Genomic DNA, 23,597 nt, shown 5'->3' on the forward strand with positions numbered 1-23,597 from the left:
CACATCTCATCCTTCTCATCAGCTGACAGTCTCACCTCTTTTCAGTTGTATAAAAAAGATGTCATTGCCATCTGCATGACATGTCACAATGACTGATTAAGGTGTCCGATGGGCTCACGTGCTGTTGTTATCACATAATCAAGCCCGGGGGGCCGTCGATGAGCGGACAAACAGAGAACATGGGCTCGGAGCATTCGAAATCAGGCAGAGAATGCTCAGCGTGGAGCTGTCAAACTCCATTGATAAAACAAGACATTACATGGGGTTAGTTACAGTAGAGTGAAAAAGAGGCTACCGGGAAAGTCGGGGAAGATGAAAAGATGCCGGTGATTGTAACTGACTGATTAAGGTCAGAGGTGGGCTGGATACTGGGGACTTGTGACAGTGTGAATCAGAAGTGGCGCAACACCTTTCTTGCAAGGGAAATACCTTTTCTTTCATACAAGAATAGAGCAGGATGTGTAAGAATACGTGCTTGTTGCCTACTGCTTTAGAAGTATGTTCTCTTGGCTTATGGCCTCTGATGAGAAACCATCTGTTAAAGCAAAACAATTTGCTTAAATTAGCATAATGACCATTAGGAAGGCCTTTGAGGCATTTATGTTCAAGCTCATCAAATACTGAACGATGAAGAGGAATGATAAAGGAAGCTGTTCTATTTAGCTCTACAGGGCAGTAGGTTAAACACAGATCTGATCTGATTATATTCTAAAGTATTAGCTGACTAATATCTTTATCCCTATCAACAACCATGTTCAGATCAAGAAGGAATTTTTTGGATAATCCTGATCAACAGCTAAACAAAGTTTGTTTTATCCTAATTTCCAGGGTATGTTTTGAGGCTCCAGCCACCATCTTATGTCCCAGTATTTCTCTAAACCAGTCTCCCGCTAATCTCCACCTAGATATTAATATGTCTGTCTTCTTGCCATTGGTCATAACTTTGACCTGTATGCAAATGTGTGGTAAAAATATGCTCTAATAGGCTCTCAGAGGAGCATGTAGTGGCCTAACTCCAACGCCTTGCTGTACCAAGTCGGGTCAGCAGCAACGGAGGACGTGAAGCGTATAAAGGAACTTAACCAACCAATAAGTTTGCTCACCTCGTTTTGCTGAGTTTAAGTTTCCCGGACATCAAGTGCTTTTCTGCCTCAAGACGTGCTTCGCCTTACTAAAACAGAACATTTGGCAGAGGAAATGAACCTGCGATACGGATGTTCAGAATCACCTAAAGCCACATGTGCTGTCAGTTTCTTGTGAGCTGCTTTGCATAAAAACACAAAAGCGTCGAGAACATTCCATCACCTCTCACTTTCTATCTCACGATCCTCGTTTAAAGACTGCATAGGATTTCAGACTAAAGAACTGACAGCAGAGCAAAGTTGTTTCTCCTTTGCCCCTTTTCTCATTCTCTGCCTCCTTCTGTCCGACTCCTCACTGCCTCGCTCTTTAAATCCCGTGTCTCTCCCTCCTCGCAGCCTGTTTCGCTTTCTTTTCAGTGTTCCTCTTTTACATCCTGCTAGTATCTCTGCCTCCTTATCTCTCTGTCAGTCATCTTAATCACTTGTTGAAGCTGCAACACACTCGATGTCGCTCTCTACTTTCTATTCCCCTCGCTGTCCTCACCTGTTCCCTTCTTGCAGACGTAGGGTAGATTGTAGTTGCAGGGCACGTCATTCCATTTGCCATTCTCATGAGCGATCATAACCACGCAGTCTTCTCCTCCAGCAAAGAAGTTGTCTGGCTGGTTTTCACGCCAGTTCTCATATTGCTGCACACAAAAGAACACAGACATAAAGTTGAGTAAACAAATCTTAGAAATCAGTGCAGATTTCTGTTTTTCAAAGTTATTTTGTCCCTTCACATCAGACATGATTGGTCTACTTCTGGGCAGAACATGATTTCTTTTTCTTCCCTGGTTGTCTGTTTCATTTTCCTCTTTTGACTCTGAGATGTTGTTGTGTTGTATATAATCATGGGATAAAAACATTCTGTGCAGATCAATATGGAACAGAAGTTCAACCTGTGCATTCTGCCATTATCAGTAGACACAGCTGTATGTATAACAACCAAGCCATGAAAATCTCAAGGTAGACATAACAGAGAACATTTTTGTAGGGATCACAAAAAAACCAGAACAACAACTCACAAATTACTATTTTTTCCAACAAACTGTGTTTCGGGATGTTTCCAGCAGCAATAATGAGCGTCTCAGAATTTTAGTTAATCCCCACAAATGGATTATGTTTTTCTAGGGCCTTAAATGTGACTGGAAACAGCTGAATAGAAAAGAAACAGACACAGCGGGTTCCTTACCAGGTCCATCTTGTCGGTCCACTGAAAGTCGTCCTCCACTGTACGATCATTTAACCCGATCCAGGTGTTGTCATGGCTTAGACCTGAGAAGGAGGGAACGTACAGGGAGACATGAATACACAGAAAAAATATGGGCACACACATACACAAAACACAGTCATAAGGTAGTCCACTAAATAGCACCTTTTTATCAACAGTTTAATACAATCTAATACAAAAACCTGAAAAATTATGGGATTAAAAATGTGGATCAACACCTCATTGTCAAAATAAATTAAGTATCTGATTGCAAAAGATTTCACAGGTGTCTGTGATATTGTGTCCAACCATTGTATATGACTGCACATCATATTTCTTTGTGAGTAGAACACTGAGGAAACCAGGAAAACAGGGTTTTAATTCTATATAAAGCTATCCACATTACAATATGTGCATTCATGGTGTGAATACACATCCAATTAGTGTCCACCAAGGTTATGTCAAAGGGGTACTTCAGTAACTCAGCACTGCACTTTCATCATCTTAAGCGACAAAAAAAACCTAGTAAAAAAACTTGAAGAACAGACTGAGATATCTTGACTTAGTTCCTAGTATGAGTCAAGCTCCAAAAAAAACACATCCTACAATTCCCATAATGCAACCAATAGAATCTTTTCATTAGACCCTCACTGCCTCATTAGACCATCACTTTTCAGGATCCTTTTAATTTATGCAAAGCGTCTTTGAGTACTTTGAAAAGTGCTCTATAAATGCCCATGTCTTTTAAGTTCCACATCCTCTGGGTGTTATGCTGCCTTTCTGTTTCAAAATTGTCTCAGAAATCTCCAGACTCAAGCTAAGAAAATAAACCCTGATGACATCATCAGGGTGATTATAGACATTATACAACATCTGTGAAGATTCTCAGTCATCTAGGTAATGGTTATCCAAGGTTATTTGAAGAGGCTCATCCAAGCCCCTTGGATGAGAGGTGAAACGTCTTCAAATATTTTCAAGCAAGTCCAGTTGTCCTTCAAGTCCTTCGATTCAACCCTCCTTGGATAGGACATTACACAATTGTTTTCACAGGCTGGTTAGGACTCTCCATTATTGGAAACCTGGTAACACATCTTTGTGTGTAAAACCTCTTTCATATGACATATTGTACTGAAGGTAATTCTTCTTTGTGTAACAGGCTCCACACATGAAGCTTGACTCAGTCCTGGAGCTGAAAGGCAGCAGGCATAGCGCTGACGTCTTCCCTCTCCGGCTCAGCTGAGAGACGAGCAGTAATGGAGATATACGGTTTCTGTCTGTGATGCCCTTGTGATGAGATTTTTGTTTGTGTGTGAAAGGAAATTTCACTAATGGTGTTTTGGGTTAATCTCTTTTGTGTGTGTGCGGGGGCTTTCTGTGTGCATGGTCGTACAGGCGCGCGCACATGCCCATGCACATATCTAATGGAATTTCAATCATGGTGTATCTGATTAACATCATTACCAGGCCCATTAATCTTCCTAATGACTCTGATCCCCTTATTGCAGGGGTGGAGACGTCCATTTTCGAGGCAATTAAACACACTTTTTGGTAACTGTGTGCATATAGGAGAAAGACGGGCGCTAGATGGATTGCACTGTCCTGGCATCTGTCCGAGACAGAAGGTGGATCAAATATTACAGAGGCTTGCTGATGGTGATCGGGCCTTATTACAACACAAGTGGCTGTGGAGCGCTGCCAGAGGCTGAAAAGCTAAGAATGAGTAGATGAAGGTTTTTATGAGGCACCAAAGGAAGACTGTATGGATATTAGCCTAGTAATACCGCCTGGCACAGCTGAACTGCTCACTGTGGCCAAATATTTAAGTCCACCATAAGCGCCAGTGGAACCCAAAAAGCCTGCAGTAAAACCAAAGTGTAGCGATGTTTTGTACTGTACCTCTCTCCTGTGCCAAAAATTCAAAAAACATTTGCAAATACTTCAGGACAACATGCTTAACAGATGGACTGCACTACACATGATGGACAGCTCAACCCACCTCCACAATCAACTCTCCATAATGCTAATATTAATCCTCAAAAAATGATTGAACCTAATATATTTACTAAGTCTGTCACAAATTACTATCAGATGTGCGAACTTTTGCATCACCATTTTTTGTGGGACATTTACTAAGACTATAAATGTAACAGCCACAGTTCATCTGATTTGCTGCTATGTAAGAATTGCTTCTGGGCTGTTTTGAAGTGCATTGTGCATGTCTGGAAAGGAGCTCAAAAGTGTTTTCTGCTGTTGAACCTGGAACAGTGATTGAAGAGATCCTGATGTTGTGAAAGGACCACAACAAATTTTCTGATAGTGTGAGCTTAACAAAAAGATCAGTGATTGAATGAGTTATGAAAAATCTGATTTTTAGTAAAAACTTTAAACTCCTTTGACAAGATAAACAGTGCTGCAGATTAGGTGCAGAGACTGTATGCATTTCCATTCCTGTCTCCCATATTTTGCACCTCTAAACAGGAATGCCTTAAAATACATATTACATGAACCCAGACATGTAAAACCTTAGTGCAGCCCTTTAGTAAACAAAAGAGAAACACAATTCTGCTGTTTAGCTCTTAAAAGGGGGCCACAAATCCTTAGTACATATCGCACAATGGATCTTAAAATTTTATTTTTCTAAATGAACAGGTGGAAATATCTGCTCATGCCGTGTAACAATTTCACATCTTTCTCATGCAAATCAGTAAGGACTGTATTTTAATCGAGTGCAATCTTTGTCTTGATACTGGTTTTATTTTCAACATACAGAATGAAACTTGCTTTTCTTTCACTGGACACAAATGGAATTACCTCACCTGCTGTAGGGATTTTTCACCTGACAAATCACATTCTAAGAGAGAATATGATCGTATATTAAATGTTTTGTCACAGACATTCGCATCAGAGCCTATAGTACCATTTACTGCGACAAATGGTGATATATATTTATTGGGCTCAACATGCACCGCTCCTGAGGGCGTTATTCAGCAGGGAGCGCAATAAACCCCTTCAGGGGCCGCTCCGACATTTATCACTGAATTATGGAATACACATAAGGCGAGAGGTGCCATCGCTAAGTACGGTAATACTAAAGCAGGAGAGTAGATATCAATCAACAGCCAGTAAAAGCGGTATGTAGCAGGTGATGGCAGACAGCAGAGTGAGAGCAGATTATAAAGACCAAATCGTTGCCATTATTTAAATTGATTGGTGTAAGAGTCACCTGATATTTCTCTGAGTTATGGAGTTGTGAAATAGCAAGAGCCGGCGAGGCAGCTTAAAAAAAATTGCACTGATTCGACTGATGATTGGAATCATCAACACTTACGGGCCAGCGCTATTTGGAAGTGCTCCAACTAACATTGCAGAAAATTAATAGGACTTATTCCTTGCCCTAACTTATCTACCTAATTCAAAATTTCCTGCTGTGTAATCAGATAAGAACAAACACCAAGAAACATTTACATACACTGTCTGGGCCAAGTCCGTCCCCATCCTACCTTCCACTCCTCCACTTCTACCCACCTCTGACAAAGTTCTGCTCGGCGAGGCTGTGGATACTAGCCAGGTGGCCGCTGTGCTCCCTGCAGTCCTTCTCAGCGTCCTCCCAGGTGTGTCTGCGGCTGAAGTACCTGTAGCAGTGGCCGTGGAACTTCCTCCATGTGTGCTCGCAGCCCTCGGTGTCTGCAGGTGTGCGAGGGGGATTGGGAAAGATAAGAGGAAAGTAATTAAGAAAAGACAGTGATCAGTCAATGGAAAATCCATGTGGGAAGAGAAATGTGGGTTTTTAAAATCGTTAAACACCCACAGCCGACAGATGCAAAAGAATAATAGAGCTACACAGGAAAGGAGTAGGAGGATTTAACACTAAGAAGAGGGATATGACCATTATCTATTTGTTTTTTGTTTTTTTTAATTCACACACACAACAAATTCCTCTTGTCTTCCTTTTCTTTCTTCATTACCATCTTGCTTTAAGTGCTCTTTGTGACGCTCCTCTCTGTCTCTATCCCTCTCTCTGTCTCCTTCTCTTTCCTTTCATTCGACTTGGACTTTTAATCCACAGCGGAGGCAAGCCTGCAGTGAGACAGCTTAGTCCAGAGAAAGGGCGTTTTAATCTATTCAAATGACAACAATCCTTAGAAATTGCTTCCAGTGCGCGGTGCTCGCTTGGTAATTAAGCCCTGTCACAGTCCTGTCAGCACACTGACTCACCCTCCATCCTGTCCTCCCTCTCTCCCTTCATCTCTCTCATCTATTCCCCTCATCTCTCTGGGGGTTAGCTGTGTGACTGTGCGCTGTACATCTCAGATGTGATATATGTGTGTATGTGTGTGTGTGTGTGAGGCTCTCCGCTCCATGCAGGATTGTCTGTGTGTGTAATGAATGCGGGTGTGCAAATGTGTGTATATCTGTATGTGTGTAAATGTATGTATAGCTGATGTGGTTCAGTCTGGATCTGTCAGGCAAGCCACCTCCAGTTTCCCCTCATGCTTAGCCCCTCCGTGCCCCCTCCCTCCCTCCTCCCCTACAGTGTTGGGATCAGGGAAAAGGCCTCAGCTTTTCCTCCAACAAATCTGAAGCGACACCAGTAAATTGGCCAGTGCAAATTGGGCCGTATGGGGCCCTGTTTAGTATGCAGAGAGATGCGGTTTAGCTAGGGAAAGGAGAGGAGAGGAGTCCGTTATGAAAGCCCTTTCATTCTGTAATATAAAGTAAAGGGCTGAAACCTTCGTACTGCATCGAGAGAGCGATAAGTGCTTTTCATTCTGTTAAGCTTTGTGGTCTCATCCATTCATGTTGTTGTTCAGGGCCTTCCGAGGTACAATGCCGTGAAGTGCAGTGATAACATTTCACAAATGCAATGCACTGGGTCATAGTAAGACTCCCCTTCTGTGGTGAAGGTACATTTCTCCTCTCAGGTCACCCTAGCTATCTGAACGGAGATCTTACAAAGCCGAGTCCGCCTACTGTCACTACTTTAAATCACTACATTAATCAATTTACATATATATTTATATATTTTCTTTCTTTCAGCATGATGCATTAGCTGCCTCAGAATCAGTGCACAATAATGGCTGCCTCCACTGAGTGTGAAAGTGACAAACACACTTACTGACAGTGAGCAATGCGTAAGAAAAACTGCTCTACAGTGTATCCAACATGCAATAGCGTGTCACAATACACTTGTATGTGTTTACAGTGTAATTCCTTTGTCATGTCTCCTACAATAAACATAAAGCTCTGTCATGTCAAAAGTCAGACACACATGGATGCGTATCTGTTCATACATTCATGCACGCGTGTTGGGTGCATGAGGGACCGGAGAGAGAGGGAGAGATGAAGAATGAGGAGAGTCATGTTTGCATATATCTGGGAAATTTATGGAGGCAAGTCTCTGTCCGGTTTTATCACTCTTTGATGCTCTGGTGCAATTTGACACTGTTTGAAATTCATCATTCAGCCACTGGCCTGTTTGACATGCATTCATTCAGTTTCATAGGTCTGATGGAAGTGGAGTGCTACATAGAGAAGAAGCCTATTCCTACTGTTACTGTGAGTCACAGCTAGAGCGCAGTATGGACCCTCAACACTCTTTTGGTATTGCAAGTATCGAAAACTGTCAAACACTGAAAACTGGCAAGGAATCTCTGGTCAGATGGGTTTTTTTTTGGCATATTTTAAAATATTTTGTTAAGGCAAATGTCTTGTCTCAGCTGCTTATGTTGGCATTTAAGAACATTGGCTTCTTTTGTTAAATTCAAATAGCTTTTAAAAAAAATTACATTTCTTGAAAATACTTTCCCACAAGTATTGTTAAAGTCTGCTTCCATTCCAAAATGTGTTTTTCTTATTGTTGCTTCATTGGATATTTGAGCTTCATTGTGCAGAATGATGTATGTGCAGAGTTTGACACTAGTAGGCTGTTTTCACATTTATCTGCTGAAAGTGGAAAGTTTCTCTGTGCTCACCTTAAATCTCAGTTTGAGCATAATTTGGTTTGGCGTAACAAAGCAAAGAGATGATTGACACTAATATAGCCATTCCACTCACACCACTGGGTGACTTGCATAACTTCAGCAGGCAGAGTATCTTCAAAGAACAAAGATATTCCTCTCGTTGTGGATGGTCACAGGTAGGTAATCACAAATGGAGAATAACTGGATTGCTTTAAATACACCAAGTCAGAAAGAATGGATCACTGAAGCAGTAGAAATGATTATGTTGGAAAAGGTACTGTAGCTTTTATACAGCAAAATAATGAGACAGAATACGCTGAAACCAGTAGAGGCTGGTCCATAGAGGCAGAGGAGGTTGATCCTCCTCTATTTTTTGAGAGGCAAAAGGGAGATCAAAATATAAAACAGAATATTTGGTTGAAATAAACCATTACAAATCTCAGTATTTATAAAGTATTTTTTCTCTCCTCTTTGGAAAAAAATCCATTACTGATATTCTGTTTAAAATGCTTCAACAGCGACACCTGCAGGGCGGGAAGAGAAAGGGCAGTGTGTGAAGTGGTGGTGGGGGGGCACAATTGGTGGAGGTGGAGTGTGGGACAGAGGAGGACGAGTGCCTGCTGTCCTCCGCAGGGCGGGCTCTCTTACATTGGACTTAATGTATTTCATTTTTTTTCATGCTAATCTGTGATTGGCCATGACACGTAAAATGACGCTCCAAGGGAGGCTGTCCTCCCTTACCAATCAACAACCAGAATGAAATATTGACATCGAGTTGGTCCAATGATAGTTTCCAGATTTCATCTTCAATTCTCTCCACTGTAAGGCAGAGTAGCAGCAGTAGATAACTCCTTGTGTTAGCCAACGTAACAGTTGGCTTGTTGTAGCAGCCTGAAGGACTCTTTATACATCCATGGAAGGACTGTTAAGGACTGTTGTTAAGCTAATGGGAGAAATGATCTGGATTGTGCAGCGCAGCAGCAGCAGGACGCTGCCGGGGAGGCTGGAGAGAGAAGCAACCGGAGAAACAACCGGGAGAGTTAGCTTGTTTGTCATTGTTGCTAATGATATCAGACTGGTTAACCAGCAGCCATAAAGTTCTGTTAACTAACAAACAAGATGACCAACAGCTACAAATGGACGTTATGACATGAATACTTCATCTCCATGATAGAAAGAAGACGTCAGATAATGTGAGTCAGATACAGCTTCTCTCTCTCTGTCTCTTTGGGAGAGATCATATAATGTGTTGTGGGTCACGTTAGTTTGCTTGTTGAAGTTACAGTGAGCTGTCTGGACTCACTCATTCATTGGTTTTTAATTGAGTGGTTGTTCAGTCACCTGTTGATGTTGTGTGATTAGTGAATGAGTGTGCAGGAGGTCTGGCTGCTTGCTTCTGACAGTTTCTTTAGTCTGTTTTTAAGCTGAGCCGTATATAGAGTAATAAGCTTAAAGTAGTTAAAATAACAAGTGTTAACTAGTGGTGAAACTGATTGTAGTTGATCCGTGTTCCGCATTGATCGCCCCCCACGGTTTGGCAGGCATATGAACTGTGGATTAATTGCAAAATTTAATGTCTCAGTTAAGACAAAGTAAACAAACTGCTGTAAGTACAAGTCATGGACAGACAGCGTGTCGCTAGCAGGGATTTTGAAGAGCAACGATCAAACCAGCTTCTAACGGGTCCGATGTGACATTGGAGTTATGTTGACCCGCTGTTTAATGTGCTGCAGCTGAGCAGCTAATTAGCATCTAGCTGTTAACTGATGTTAGCGGTGAATGTTTGTTATCATCAAGTTTTGATGATGTGGACAGAGGCTGTTTCATTCACTGTTTAAAAGAGGAAGGTTTCATGCCTCATACTGCAATAACTGAGCATTAAATATTTTATTTTATTTTATTTAAACATTGGACATCTTAAATGTTGTTTTCATTTAAGACCATGGGCAAAAGTTCCTTGCTGTTTCTTGCTGTAAGTGTGTTAAAAATTAATGGAAAACAAATTTTTATTTGTCTCCCCCCTTTTTTTTCGCTGATCCTAATAATGATCTGATCCGTGACTCAAATCCGTGATACGATCTGTACCATGAGTTTTGTGTTCATGTTAACACCCCCAGTGTTAATATGTCAGCTTAGTAGACTTTTTTTTGTATATTGTACATATAGATAAGGGTGTGTAAGTCATGTATTTGATACACATTAATACTTTCTGATGTGAACCTACACTTTTAGATCTGTGAATGTTTTTAGTGTTCAATCTTTCTAGTATTCAGCACTGATCTGAACCTGTATCACATTATAAGCTTTGTGCTACTTTGTATATTTCTGTATACTAAGAAAATACAAAGGAAACACGTGTAAATCATGTGATATGTTGTCTGTTTTTGATGAGAACATAAATTTGTTTTAACAATAGAACAATACTATAAATTTGAATTTCACTTTGTTGGTAAAATGACACATTTGAACCACTCCATGGCTAAAATGAGCACTTTGTTGTTTAGAGACATTATGTAAATGCTAAATGTCTTTAAAGAAGCAGCCTTTTCACCACAAGCAAATTGTTTTATTGGCATATGAAATTGCCCCCCACCCCTCGGATTTCATCAGGTGGGACAATGATATAGTATGATGTGGTTTGTTGTAAGATTCCATGTTGGTTTTTCTCCGGTCCTCCCCAATTTTTTGAGTCACCAGCCTCCACTGGCTGAAACTTGGGCACCAGTGAAAAAGTACTTAATGTCACTATTAAAAAAATCCAAGACTACCATTTTTGTTTTATTTTATTTTATTCTCTTTCTGACTTAAGTTAAGAATAGTAATAATGTTTAGGACTGATATTTATGAGGGGTGTATGGGTTTAGATTTGTAAATTGGGTTGGAGGGGGTTTAGAAATCATAGGACTTGTAGGACATTTGTTTGTTGATTAATTGTCAGAATTGTGTATCTTTTGTGTTTCTGTTTGTATTTTGTGAGTCAATAACAGACGAAACAAAAATGAGCACAGAGAAACTTTCCACTTTCAGCAGATTAATGTGAAAAGAGGCTTAAATGTCTGCACAAACATCATTCTGCACAGTAAAGCTCAAACATCCAACTGAAGGAACAAGAAGAAAAACACATTTTGTAATGGAGGGGGACTTTAAATTTCAAATGACACTCTGCCCTATACAGCAGTCACAGCCAGCAGACATGGCTTTAACTCTTGTTAACAGAGCAGGATGACTAACTGCTACCTCACAACTGGTTAACAGCTTCAGCAATTTAAAGGAAGAGTGACTGAGGAGATTCATGTATACACAGGACATGGATCAACTAACAGTTTTTTACATAAGAAATGAGGTTTATCACACTACAAACCTTTTGAGAAAATCCTTGTCAATCACATAAAAATATGACAAAACTGACATTGAGATACATTCCTGTCATTCATCTTGCTAAGTATGTGCAACCATTTTTAGGCTAAGATGTGTTCCACATACATTCACTCAGTTTGGGAGGAATAAGCATCTTGCTGAAGGTTTATGATCAATACTGTTTGAATAAGAGATTAAGTTTGTTTGTTAGTCCGAGTTAAGTACCTGAGTACCTCTTGAACTTCAGATCATATGATCAGAGGGATGATTGATTGCCTTCTTACTACGGTCCTTACTGGATCTAATAATGTCTTCTGAGCGGTGTAGTAAGTTGCTACTGTCACTACGATTATGGTAAATGTAAATGTGGAGAATTATTTCATTACTTCCAGGTAGTCTGGGGCTTTAATCGGATGACCTCGAAACCCGCCAATGACATGAAATCCAATTAGCCATCTTAACATTTTCAGTCTCCTCTGTGTAGCTCTGTAGCTCACTGGTTAACCCTCTTGCCTCACAGTGAGATGAGCTCAAGTTTAATTTCCCATTCGGACTGTAGCGATTGTGCTCCTCTCATTGTAGAACAGTGCACAGTGGGGACTCTTATCTACTCATGCTTCTAGATGTGAGCACTGTCTCTGTCTATTATGGTTCGGCCAATTCAGTCACTTGAAGAAAGAAAGAGATGTATAATTATAAAATTTAGTAAAGATGGTTTGCTGCAAACTCTTTTGCAGTTGATACAGATGAGTGAGAACTCTTTTACACAGGAGCTCATCAGACACGACAGGAAGCTCTTGTTACTTTGAAAATACATTTCTGGATAAAAATGTGTGGCTTTCTGTGTCTTCAGGGCTTTTCTAAAGGTTAGTTCAAACGTATTCTTGAGCTCTCAGATATATTGTACAATTGTTTACATTCAGTAATGATGGTAAAACAGCACATGGAGATGGGTGATAAGGAATGAATCACTCCTTGTGTTACAGGCAATATTGCAAAATGGACCATTGATCTACAGTGACGATCATAACATGGCAAAATATTAATGTTACAACAAGATCATTTTAGTCACCATCATGGGAAAATTGAAATTGTCTTTTACGTCACCTTTGTGACGCGTTTCAACTTCTGCTTTGGTAATAGGGGGATATTTTTTCCAAACTAATTAAGTGCTACAAGGATTTAGCAGCTTACAACCCTAATGAGACCATAAACACTATAACATTGTACTCTGAAAAATATTCCCAACAAGTATTTGTTTTGACCTTCCGATCAGCCCGAGCCTTACAGTACGTCTATTAGTGTTTGCACACTAATAGATGCATGAACTAGTGACTATGAAAATTGTTTCCCTATGTTTGAAGCAATGAATGCTGAAATAGAGCCTGGGAAGAATTACGCATGAATAGAAAGGCATAAATCTATAGTACACTGCTACTTTGTAATTTTCTAAAACCCTCTAATGGCGAAAGAAGACCGAACATTTATGGCAATGTTTGTGGAAAATTCAGTCAGTTTCACAGGAGACAATTGTAACTGCATTTGAATCAGCATTTTGCAGCCGTACTCATACACACAGCATACGCTTGATCTGACAGCAGTAGATTAGCATTAGCCAGCTCAATGTTCCTGCCATTATCTCTGGTCTTATGGGACCAGACTCAGTGACTGCTGCTGTCATTTTCTCTGCTGACTTTCTCTTTCACTCCGTCATCAGACCTGGAAGCTACCTGCTCAAAGTGTTTGCCCACACAGCAGCTGGTACATATTAGCATTAGGAGAGGGTCCAGTTTGGCTCATGAAGGTGGAAAATGGGTTGTTATCTAGAGTAACAGGGACAGGAGAGTCAGGGTAGGTGTCACAGAAAGCGAGAGAGAGAGAAAGGAAAAAAATACACACACACACACAAATACACACAACTATAAATTAGTCATACATGCCTTCATTGAATCACACACCCTCTGCACAGACTGTGAGCATCAGGCTAGTCCTAGTTCCATTAAAGCCTTGACCAACTGTCCTAAAACAGCAACTACAAACACACAGATTTGATTTGATTTCCACTTGAGAATTGCGTACATACATGACCCAAATGTTGTGTCCAAGAAAGCTAAGGACAGAAAAACTAAGCGCATCAAGCCCAGTGAGATATATTATAGAGTGGGAGGACAGAGGAGGGAAAGATAGAACAAGAGAGTGAAAGAGTCAGAGAAGCAGAGCGACAGAGAGAGAGAGAGAAAGAAAAGGAGAGATCAAAAATAAACAGGCATGTTTTCTCCCCCTCAGATCTTCAGCCTAGTCTCTGCTGATTTATTCTCCCACTCGCTGACAGCGAGGCTCAAAGCTCGACATCACATCAACCTCTTCAAATATTTAGACATTATTCAAGTCGTCTTCTTTTTCCCCGTTTTCCCTCTGTCAGTGTGGGAGAGGTAGGGGGTACGTTGCAGCGATTAATATTCCCACAGACTTTAGTGAACGGCAGTTAGGAAAGAAAAGGCCATACACTTCCAGCTGACTGATTGGGTCGTTTATCCACATCACCAAGTGATATTTCTGCCGCTCGGCTTTTTTAGATCCCCTGGATGATGAAACGGTGTGTGTGTGTGTGTGTGTTTGCATGTGCGAGTGTGTGCATGTGTGGGTGTGTGCTGCCATTTTGCTTCCTCCCTGTGTGATTCTTTGAAGGCTGACAGCTCAGTGTGCCATTTGCAAGAGGGCAGATGACAGCGGTCCAGAGTGAGAAGAAGTAAGCGAGAGAGCATGAGGGGGGTGAGAGACATCTAGAAAGACAGAGAGAGAGAGAGAGAGAGAGAGAGGGAGATGAGGGACAATCTGCTAATGGCCAGAGACAAAAGGTGAGAACGTGGCTGTGGAATTATTAATGGTTAGTACGAGTGTGGTGTTGATTAATGGAACAGCCTAACAGTGTGATTCTCACAATTAGAAGTAATGGATGTTACAGTAAAACAGCTACAGAGTGCAAAACATGAATGACTGATGCCGGTCTGAACGCTCATGCTGCATAATTAGCCCATAGCTACGTCTTTTAGGATTGATGCTGATGGAGGACGCCGAGGTGAGAGTGAGGGCATCGCAGGCCTTTACAGTAAATACTGCAGGCAGAAATCACACAGCGTACACACACTGTGTTCAGTTTGTGTGAGCGGACTAAAATGTGTAATTAGTGTCAGGTGATGACGGCACACACAAAGACACACACAGTGGTCACATATATTCATGCATGTCTGCGTCCTCTGCTGTATTTTTCTAGAAAGAGTGGGCAGGTAATGGTCTATCAGTGTGTATCTGATGTAAGGTACAAACATGACCTACTACAGGTGTGCCTTCATCATGCCTGCAGAGAGCAGCTCACAGTTTGTAGTTAGTAAGAAAAAGGGTAAAAACTTCAAACAGTTCACGCAATGTGGGCAATTTGTCTGTATTTTCAAGGACATCATATGTTAACAACGGTCCTTTTTGACCAAACAATCACAGGAACTAAGGAGCTGCAGGAATAAAAATCCATTTAACATATTTGTGTTTGTATTTCCTCTAGAGTCTGTGTGATAAATCAGCGGGGCTGTATTGGTGTATATGTTGGTCGATAAAGAATTTAAATATGTCTGTGACATCTGTGATTCAGGCTCATTGAACAGTTTTTTAGCGAGCCTCGCCCGTCTAACAGAGGAGGCCAAAGTCAGGGGTGGGAGCTCATGGCTGTCAATCAATATGTGAATACACTTCTGGCCTACTACTCCTTTTGTACGGAGGCTCCAAGCTAGCATTAGCTAATGGAAGACATTGCTATGGCTTACTCACAGGCTAGCAAGATCCCGATACCTGCAATCAAAGAGCTCATGAGACGAGGATGCAGGTAAAGGTGCACAAGAGAGCAGGGAGAGCTGGATTTCCAGAACTTGCATATTGTAGCTTTATTATTAATAATCCCATTTAAACAATTATGAAAAAATGTTAATTGTCTGTTGAAAACTTTCTCTGTGCTTTTTTCTAGACCACAGTAGTTATCTTGTCCTAATATTGACAATATTGTCTGACTGAATTCAGTACACTTGTGTGTCATAATTAGGGGTGGGTGATTTGGCAAAAAGATCATATAAGATTTTTTTCAGGCAGGATCACATAAAGACATAAAATTACATTAAAACACAAACAGTTCCATAAATAAATAAGAACAGTTGTGCAAAGCTGCATTAAAAAGTAGTGACAGTCTATTTGGCCTTGTTTAAATTGATATTGCAGTGAGAAACCAAACTAACAGTACAACCAAACTAATTTCACAGCTGAAAAACAGTTGTTGTTGTTGTGTAGAAGCATTAGTGTGTTGTTTCAGATAACTAGCAGGATGTGCACCATTAAAAAAAGGTACCAACACAGTACACCAGAGCGGACATCATGTTAGCTTGCGGCATGACAGAAGTTAGTGTTGCCAGTTAGCAGACAAGCTAACCGCTAAATGGTGACATTTACCTGCAGCCCAGCTGTCAGTTTAACAGGTGAGCTTCATGGCAGGACATTAAAAATGCTGTAGATTTCACCAGCAGATTGGAGATGTGGTACGAGGCACTCGCCATGTTGGTTCTGTTACCTGTAAGCCTCCTGCTGGCAGACTGCGCTCCGTCACAGAACTGAACTGATACAGAGTGCACTGTAGCATGATACTGATCATGTCTCTGTAAAGGCAGATCGTAGAGATATTTCAATCGTTCACGATCTAATATCGTCGTATCACACACCCCTAATCATAACTCTACCTAGATACAGAAGTTCCTGAGCCTTTGGAAAGTAGTACCCCGGAAACAGGCAGTTTGGTGGAAACTGGAACAAGGTTTCTGGTAGAAATTCAAATTCCTCAGTTCCTGAAAAGATTGCTGGAAAAGCTCCTGTGCTAGAAATGAATCACCACAAAAATGAAATGAATAACCAAAAGAGGAAAGGAAAAGGAAAACTCTAGCACAGATCAACGTGCTGTTTCACACCTCTCCATCAGAAACGTTCATGAATGCACAACAGAGGAACACCGACTCTTTTCTCTCCCTCCATCTCTTTTCCTCTTTTCATCTATTGTAACACCTGCTCTGGTGCCTCCTTTTTTTTCCTCCTTTCTTCATTGTTTCTTTCTCTTCTGCCTGAACCTCCTTCTAGTCAGGGGAAGAGAATGACAGTTGCTTCAGGAACACTCTCTAATTAAGCACCCTGAATGAGAATAAATTACCCCCTCATCTCTCCAGTTTTCCTGTTTGGAGAAAGAGCTGGCAAGTGTTGAGCACAAAAGCATATGGAGGGAGAGAGATGCCTTGCTGTTATTCTATTTGAATAGCCTCTGCCATGCTTATGCAAAACTTGAGGGATATTTTATACGTGTACCTGCCTGTAAGTGTGTTTTACGAGTGTGCAGGAATGCCTCCTGCTGTACAGTATAATGAATGTGTTTGTACACCTGCGTTTCTGTCAATATGTGTTTCTTTCTTCAGGAGAGTGCTGTGGGGGAGATAAACCAACAGGCTCTCTTCTAAATTTTGCAACGTACCCCTCTTGACATGTTATTAGGCCACATGAATCATCATTAGCATTAATCGCATCTAAAGACCCGGAGGATGCACAAAAATTAATTTTGAGTGAAGCTTTCTGCTGAGTCTCTACTTTAGACAGCAGCAGAATAGCCAGGGACAGAGCGGAGAGGCATTGTTGCCGTCCCTCGATATGCCCTGTTGAAAACAGCAAAGTTGGCGAACTCGTCATCCTTCTCAGCCTTTCTGTCAACTCTGAAAAACCATGCTGAGTCACAAAACCACCCACTCCAAGAACGATAAAAAGTAAACAAAGAACTACTGAATGTAGCATCAAACTGTAACTTGTGCACGACAAGTTCAGCCAAAGTGCTCAGTGTAGCTTAACAAGAGTGTAGAGATGAGATAAGCTCAGAGTGACATATATTATTGTCAAAAGGGAGTGTAAGAATAGAGCCAAGAAGCAACGCCATGACGAGGGAAAAATAACATGACACCTGTGAGGGTCAAAATCTGGTCTGAACCAGGATCAGTAGAAACTGTTTTAAATAAATATTGTAAGATTGTTCAGGCTACTACATTATGGCTCCATTTACACCAACATTTAACATGTGATCTGTATCTAGATAATGATATCCAATCAGTGGGTCTTTGTGGTTATACTTGGTACTAAAATGCATTCTCGTTTTCTCAGTTGTGCCCGCGCTGTGATCAGGTGGAGCTAGCAGACTTGTCAACAAACATGGCATGTCCCAGGTCATGGGAAGCAATGCTGTGGATGGATGTCATTCGTTTTTTGTGAGGAAAGCCACAACTACTACTTAAAGATTTTAGGGGGCATGCTAAAGCTAGCTGGAAGAAGCGGATCTAAGTGACCTTTCAACTTACTGTGTGGATTTTTTTCCTCATGAATGTGGTCATGCTGTACAGATTGCATCGACACCTGGCTCAGATCCAATGATCCTGACTACCTCCAAACGCGGTCTGGCTGATCTGACCCCATTCTGATCCCAATGCGTTCTGAGTGCATTTACTACTTGCATTAACATGTCTTCTTCCTTATCCAGATAAGTTATCCGGATATAGATTGTAGGTTAATACCAGGTGTAAATAGGGTATTTATCTCCATTCAAAAAATACAGTTACCTGTTTACCTAAATGATGATTCTAAATCTTGTCTGACAGGACATCCTACCTTTAAATATCTGACCGCTTTTTGTGCTGTTGTTATATTCGAGTCCCTTTTTGTCTGAATTTTGGTGCAAAACTGTTCAATTAAAACCTGACCCAATTACCAGACAAGAATGGCAATATTACAGTGTTCCAGAAAAACCTGGAGCATGTTCAATGCTTTCTATGCCATTAGAGCACGGCAACTGCAATGTGCTTAAGGTGGGTAGGATTAAGCCACTAATGTAATTCACTGGCACTGATCATTGGCTTGGATGTAAATTGTGTGAAGCAGAATCGTCTAATATGAACGTACTGAAACTCTTTGTGATGGGTTGTTTTAAAAGGGCTGCTAAAACCAGAGGATACTCAATACGCCCACAATTTCTGTAATGTGCAAACATCGTTCAATATTTACTCCTATTGACTCTGAATTACAAGTAAAGTGCCTTCACTGTAAGCATGAAAGCATATATGCGTGAAAGAAAAGGAAGAATATGAAAAGGAGTGAGTGTGAGTGAGATGGTGATAAAAAAGCGTGCTGTGTCAGAGTGACTGAAGGACTGCATCTGGTGCTTTTTCTGAAGTACTTCTCACCGCTGTTAGTCAGCTCAGTCTGCTCTCCTCCTCATTAGTCTCAGTGTGCAGGCTACACTACATCGTTTGCTGCCTGTTTCCAATCTGCAGCACTGGTGTTGCTGTTGGCGCCGACGTTCTCAAACTCTTCGTATCTGTCTGCCCCAGATACACCCAGCGTCCTCTTTGGGGGGAAAGTTGTGCTCTACTTTGCTTTAGCTTCCCTGTAACGCTGTCTAGTTTTTGTTTTCCTGTCAAATGGAACATTTGTATTGTGTGTGTGTGTGTATGAAAATGTTAGTGGTTTCTGGTAGAATGCCTTGAACAATTTAACGTACTGGATTTATACTGGTTTCAATAGATAGCTAGGGTGTTTAATGGTCTTACTGCAGTTTCTGTTGGCTGCAAACCTCACCAACATACATTACTTCTGGGGTAAACTCATCAATATGCTCGCCTGTGTGTTAGCCTTTGCATGCTGCACAAGACAACAGCTGTGCAGCCTACTGGGGTTGTAGCTCTTCTCTCCAAAAAACAAAAGTTACAAAAAAAAATAGCGGAATAAATATTTATAATTTAACGTATGGAAGCAGGGCGAGGAACAGCCTCTCTGTGAGTTTAGGGCGGCAGCAAACACATTGCTCACAGATAACCAAGCAGCAGCCACTTTGGGATTAATTAGCTGCAATCCCTTTTAACACTGGCTTTTTGTTTTCAATTTGTAGATTATTCATTCTGTTAGGAAACATAAAAAGGGAGACAGCGAGAGGAAGAATGATAACGTGGACTGGATTATTGTTTTATTTGTAACTACGAATTATTACACCTCCACCGTGGCCCTGAGAGCTTAACGCACTGAAATTTAGGACACACGTAAATAGAGAAAACACAAGCAAATGAATAAAACATCTTCATCAATTTGATAACACATGTGCAGCATTTAGAAAACGTGCTGCAAATACAGACAACACAACAGAAGTGTTTCCAGAGGACACATAAAAGTGATGAACAGGTCATGGACATGTGATCCCAATGTTAAAATAAACCAAAAACAGTTACATTTTAGCTCATTTTCCTACACCACTGACAGATGGCCGACTTCAGTAACGTCATGAGTCACAAACTGTGGCAACAACAAGCATGTCCATACGTGCTCATCACTTTTATGTATCCTCTGGAAACACTTCTGTTGTGTTGTCTGAATTTGCGGTGCATTTTCTAAACGCTGTGCATGTGTTGTCAAATTGATGAAAATGTTTTCTCTATTTGCATGTGTTTTCTTAAGTTGCAGTGTGTTGAACTCTCAGGGCCACGGTACACCTCATTGTAATTTCACTGTTTGGAGTGTTAAGTGTTCGATTGCCAGCTAAGCTGCTGCTGAATAAATAGAGAGGAAAAAAAATCTCTGATTTTGGAAGAGTATAAGGGTAGGTAGATGGAATTTTGTTTGTTTGTGTGTTTGTGTGCCAGCAAAGAGGGAAAGAAACAGAGGAAATGTGGAAGTGTAAGGTGTGTTTGTGTGTGCTTTTGTACTGCTATCTTTGAGAGGACAAATCTGAGCTTCAGAGCTTGAGAGTGAAGACATTTTTGTAAAGTTTTTGGCAGGTGTACACTTCCTCAAAGGGCTGTTTTAGGGTTAAGACTTTGTTCTAGGGTGAAGGTTCAGATAAGAGTTAGTGTTAGGCACTTTATGTAGAGTAACTGTGATTGCTATATTTAGGAACTAATGCATTATGTCAATGAGGGTCCTCACAAGTAGAAACCTATGTGTATGTGTGCGTCTATGCTTATGTGAAAGATCTGAGCTGAAAGATCTATGACTTCACAGCTCTAAGAAAAGCATCGCACAAACATCCACACACACACACACACACACACACACACACACACACACTCACTTGGAAAAGGCAGATGTGGCCCTTAGAGACACACTGACACAGATGCACTCACACAGTGACACACACACAAACGCATGCACGCACGCACACACACACACACTCAGAGAGCGTGACAAAGCCTCCTGCGGTGCATCAGGGATGAGAGGCACAAAAAGATGCAAGAAGTGCAAGAGTGACAGCAGAAAAGGTGGGGAGAGAAAAGAAAAAAAGCCGACATGAAACAGAGGTGTCTACAGTAGCAGAATAGCAAAGCAACAAATCCATACTCTCACACGTACATGTCGTGGCGTTTTCCTCCCTAGAAAGACTGAAGGGAAAGGAATTACAGAGTGAACGACGGACACAAAGACGGAAGGGAGGAAAGAAGCAGATGAGAAGAAACCAGCTAATGGCTTCTGCATCACTTTTCTCACCAGTCAGGCTGAGGAAGATTTGGTTTCTTTCTCCACTGATTAAGCAGTAAGCCAAAAAAAAAAAAATAAGCAGGACAGACTCAACAATCAGCTTCAGTGCCGGGATGAGAGAGAGAAACAACTGACTGATGTCTTTGTTGCTATAATCATAACTGCGTATTCTTTTCAACAAACATCCATTCATTAAAGATAACTGATTAAAAAACATAACTGCAGGATGGATTCAATACTTTTGCATGTCTGTAACTGTAGCGTTGATTATCAAAATTACAAAAAAAACATAATCAATCTCTTAAGCTGTAGAGTTTCAAAGTGTGTTCCAGACAAAGACAGCTATAAATGAACTCTGCAAATAACAACAAAAACAAAAACTTTGAGAGCCAAAAATGTCGAACATAATTGTAGAAATTGCAGAATAACAAGCCATTTCTTCCTCTCTCTCAGTACATTGAATGGAGGACTTCAGCCCTGTCAACTTACTATTATTGACTCTCAGATGTGATCACCATGGTAACAGGCCAGAAGGAGCCAGCAGCAGAATGGATCTACCCACCATCCGAGGCTGTTAGCTAACAACGCATACACCTGAACATGCACAAACACACACACACACACTGAAGTACACACAGCAAATGAGACAGAGAGAACTGGACCACTTTAGCGAGACAGGGACCAATTGGATGACATTTAAATGGATAGAAACCTCGGCGGAACGAATGAGTTCATTTCCACTGTTCATGTCGCGGTTCAGACCTCCCTCTGGATATCAAACTGAGATCACACTGAAATGGCAGAGCGACGCCTGTTGCGAATTGTACTTTTCACAGCTGAATCCTATATTTGAGCAAACGCGGAGCAGTGAGAGATAAAAGCGACAGGAAAACAGAGACTTTAGATTTACACAATCAGACCTGCTGCTCCCAATCAGCCATGAAGGCAGGAGCTCAGCAGGAGAGGAAACGTACACAGGGCTCCAGTGCATGTCAAACCACAGGCACAGTGTGGTGATGTGTGCGTGTTTGTGAAAGAGGAGAGAGAAAAGACTGCTACCTTGCACATGGAATACTGAAGACTGCTAAAATCAGAGCTTAGAGTCTGTTACATAAACTCTACATATTAAAGACTGATCAATATTATAGTTCAATTTCTTGCCCTGATTTGAAGAATCTGTACATTATGAGATCTAACCTGCCTGAAGTTGAAGCGAAGTTTAAAACAGTGTCACATAAAAATTAAAATATACTCACTGTGTTTGTTTGTTTATGATCTGCACCACAGGAAGTGCATGAATATTAATAAGGTAACCATAACCACAGGGAAATCACAAAAAGCAGTTACCAAAGTAGAGACTGCTGTGGTGAAGGAGCAGAAAGGGAAGCTGAAGACAGGGGACAAATTAAAGGAAAAACCAACATAAAGTGTCTTAGTAAGGTGTTGGGCCACCATATGACACCAGAACAGCTTCAATGCGCCTTGGCAAGTCTCTGAACTCTACTGGAGGGATGAAGACCATTCTTCTAAAAGATATTCCCTCCTTTGGTGTTTTAATGATGATGGTGGAGAGCGCTGTCTAACACATCAGTCAGAATCAACTGGGCCTGCTCAGCATTTTTATACATGCCACAGAGCATGATTGGATGTTAATTGCTTAATTGTACCATGAAGTGCACCTGTGTAGAAGCATCTGCATTCGTTAAGTTTCTCCACTCGTTTACTCAGGTTTTGCCTTTAATTTGTTAGCCATCTGTAATAGTTAAAGAGAGTCTGAAAATATGACTAGTATTGCACTCCAGCAGTTTAGTCTTGCACTTCCCTAAAGTTGGTGGACTTGGAAGAGACATTTTTATAAAAAGAATCAAATCTGAAGAGATATCCTGCCTTTTAGTCGTAACAAAGTTCCAAAATTACACACGAAAGGCAAGAAAAGACAAAGATTATAGAAAAGTCTGAGAAAATAAACATATTTCCAGACACACGCACTTTCCCCTCTTTACTCTCCAGTTGATCATCATGTGACCCTTCAGATTGATCTCAAGATCCTTGGTGGCGTCCAGACTCCCAGGCTGGGAACCACAGGGTTTGACGGTTAAGCAACAGATGTTACAAAGGCAATGAACCGGATGAGGAAAGGAGCAGCTTTTCCACAAAGCAACTCAAGTAGAAATATGTGTGCTGGTGTGCCAAACTACTGTAGTTCAGCCAACAAGGAGAAGAGCAAAGATAATTTGCGGCTTTTTTTTTTTTTTTGTTCTGCAACCATTTTTTCCCCAGAGCCTGCCAAAACTAGTGTAGTGTCTGCAGCATTTCAAATTTCCTGCTTTACACTTCGCCTTCACTCTCTATTGATTACTCTGTCCT

General features: G+C 41.1%; 1 protein-coding gene across 5 annotated transcripts in view; it reads right to left on the reverse strand.

Annotated features, from left to right (window-relative positions):
* ncanb (neurocan b) overlaps positions 1-23,597 on the reverse strand; it is a 179,860-nt gene that overhangs the window by 7,101 nt on the left and 149,162 nt on the right. For all 5 annotated transcript variants that reach the window (XM_042417391.1, XM_042417396.1, XM_042417393.1 and 2 more), the window contains 3 exons: positions 5,860-6,018; positions 2,317-2,399; positions 1,627-1,771 (listed from right to left, as the gene is read on the reverse strand). In XM_042417391.1, coding sequence (XP_042273325.1) covers positions 1,627-1,771; positions 2,317-2,399; positions 5,860-6,018 — 387 coding nt within the window. The remainder of the gene's footprint in view (positions 1-1,626; positions 1,772-2,316; positions 2,400-5,859; positions 6,019-23,597) is intronic.

The sequence above is a fragment of the Thunnus maccoyii genome, chromosome 7 (assembly GCF_910596095.1).
Source record: "Thunnus maccoyii chromosome 7, fThuMac1.1, whole genome shotgun sequence".
Classification (NCBI taxonomy): domain Eukaryota; kingdom Metazoa; phylum Chordata; class Actinopteri; order Scombriformes; family Scombridae; genus Thunnus; species Thunnus maccoyii.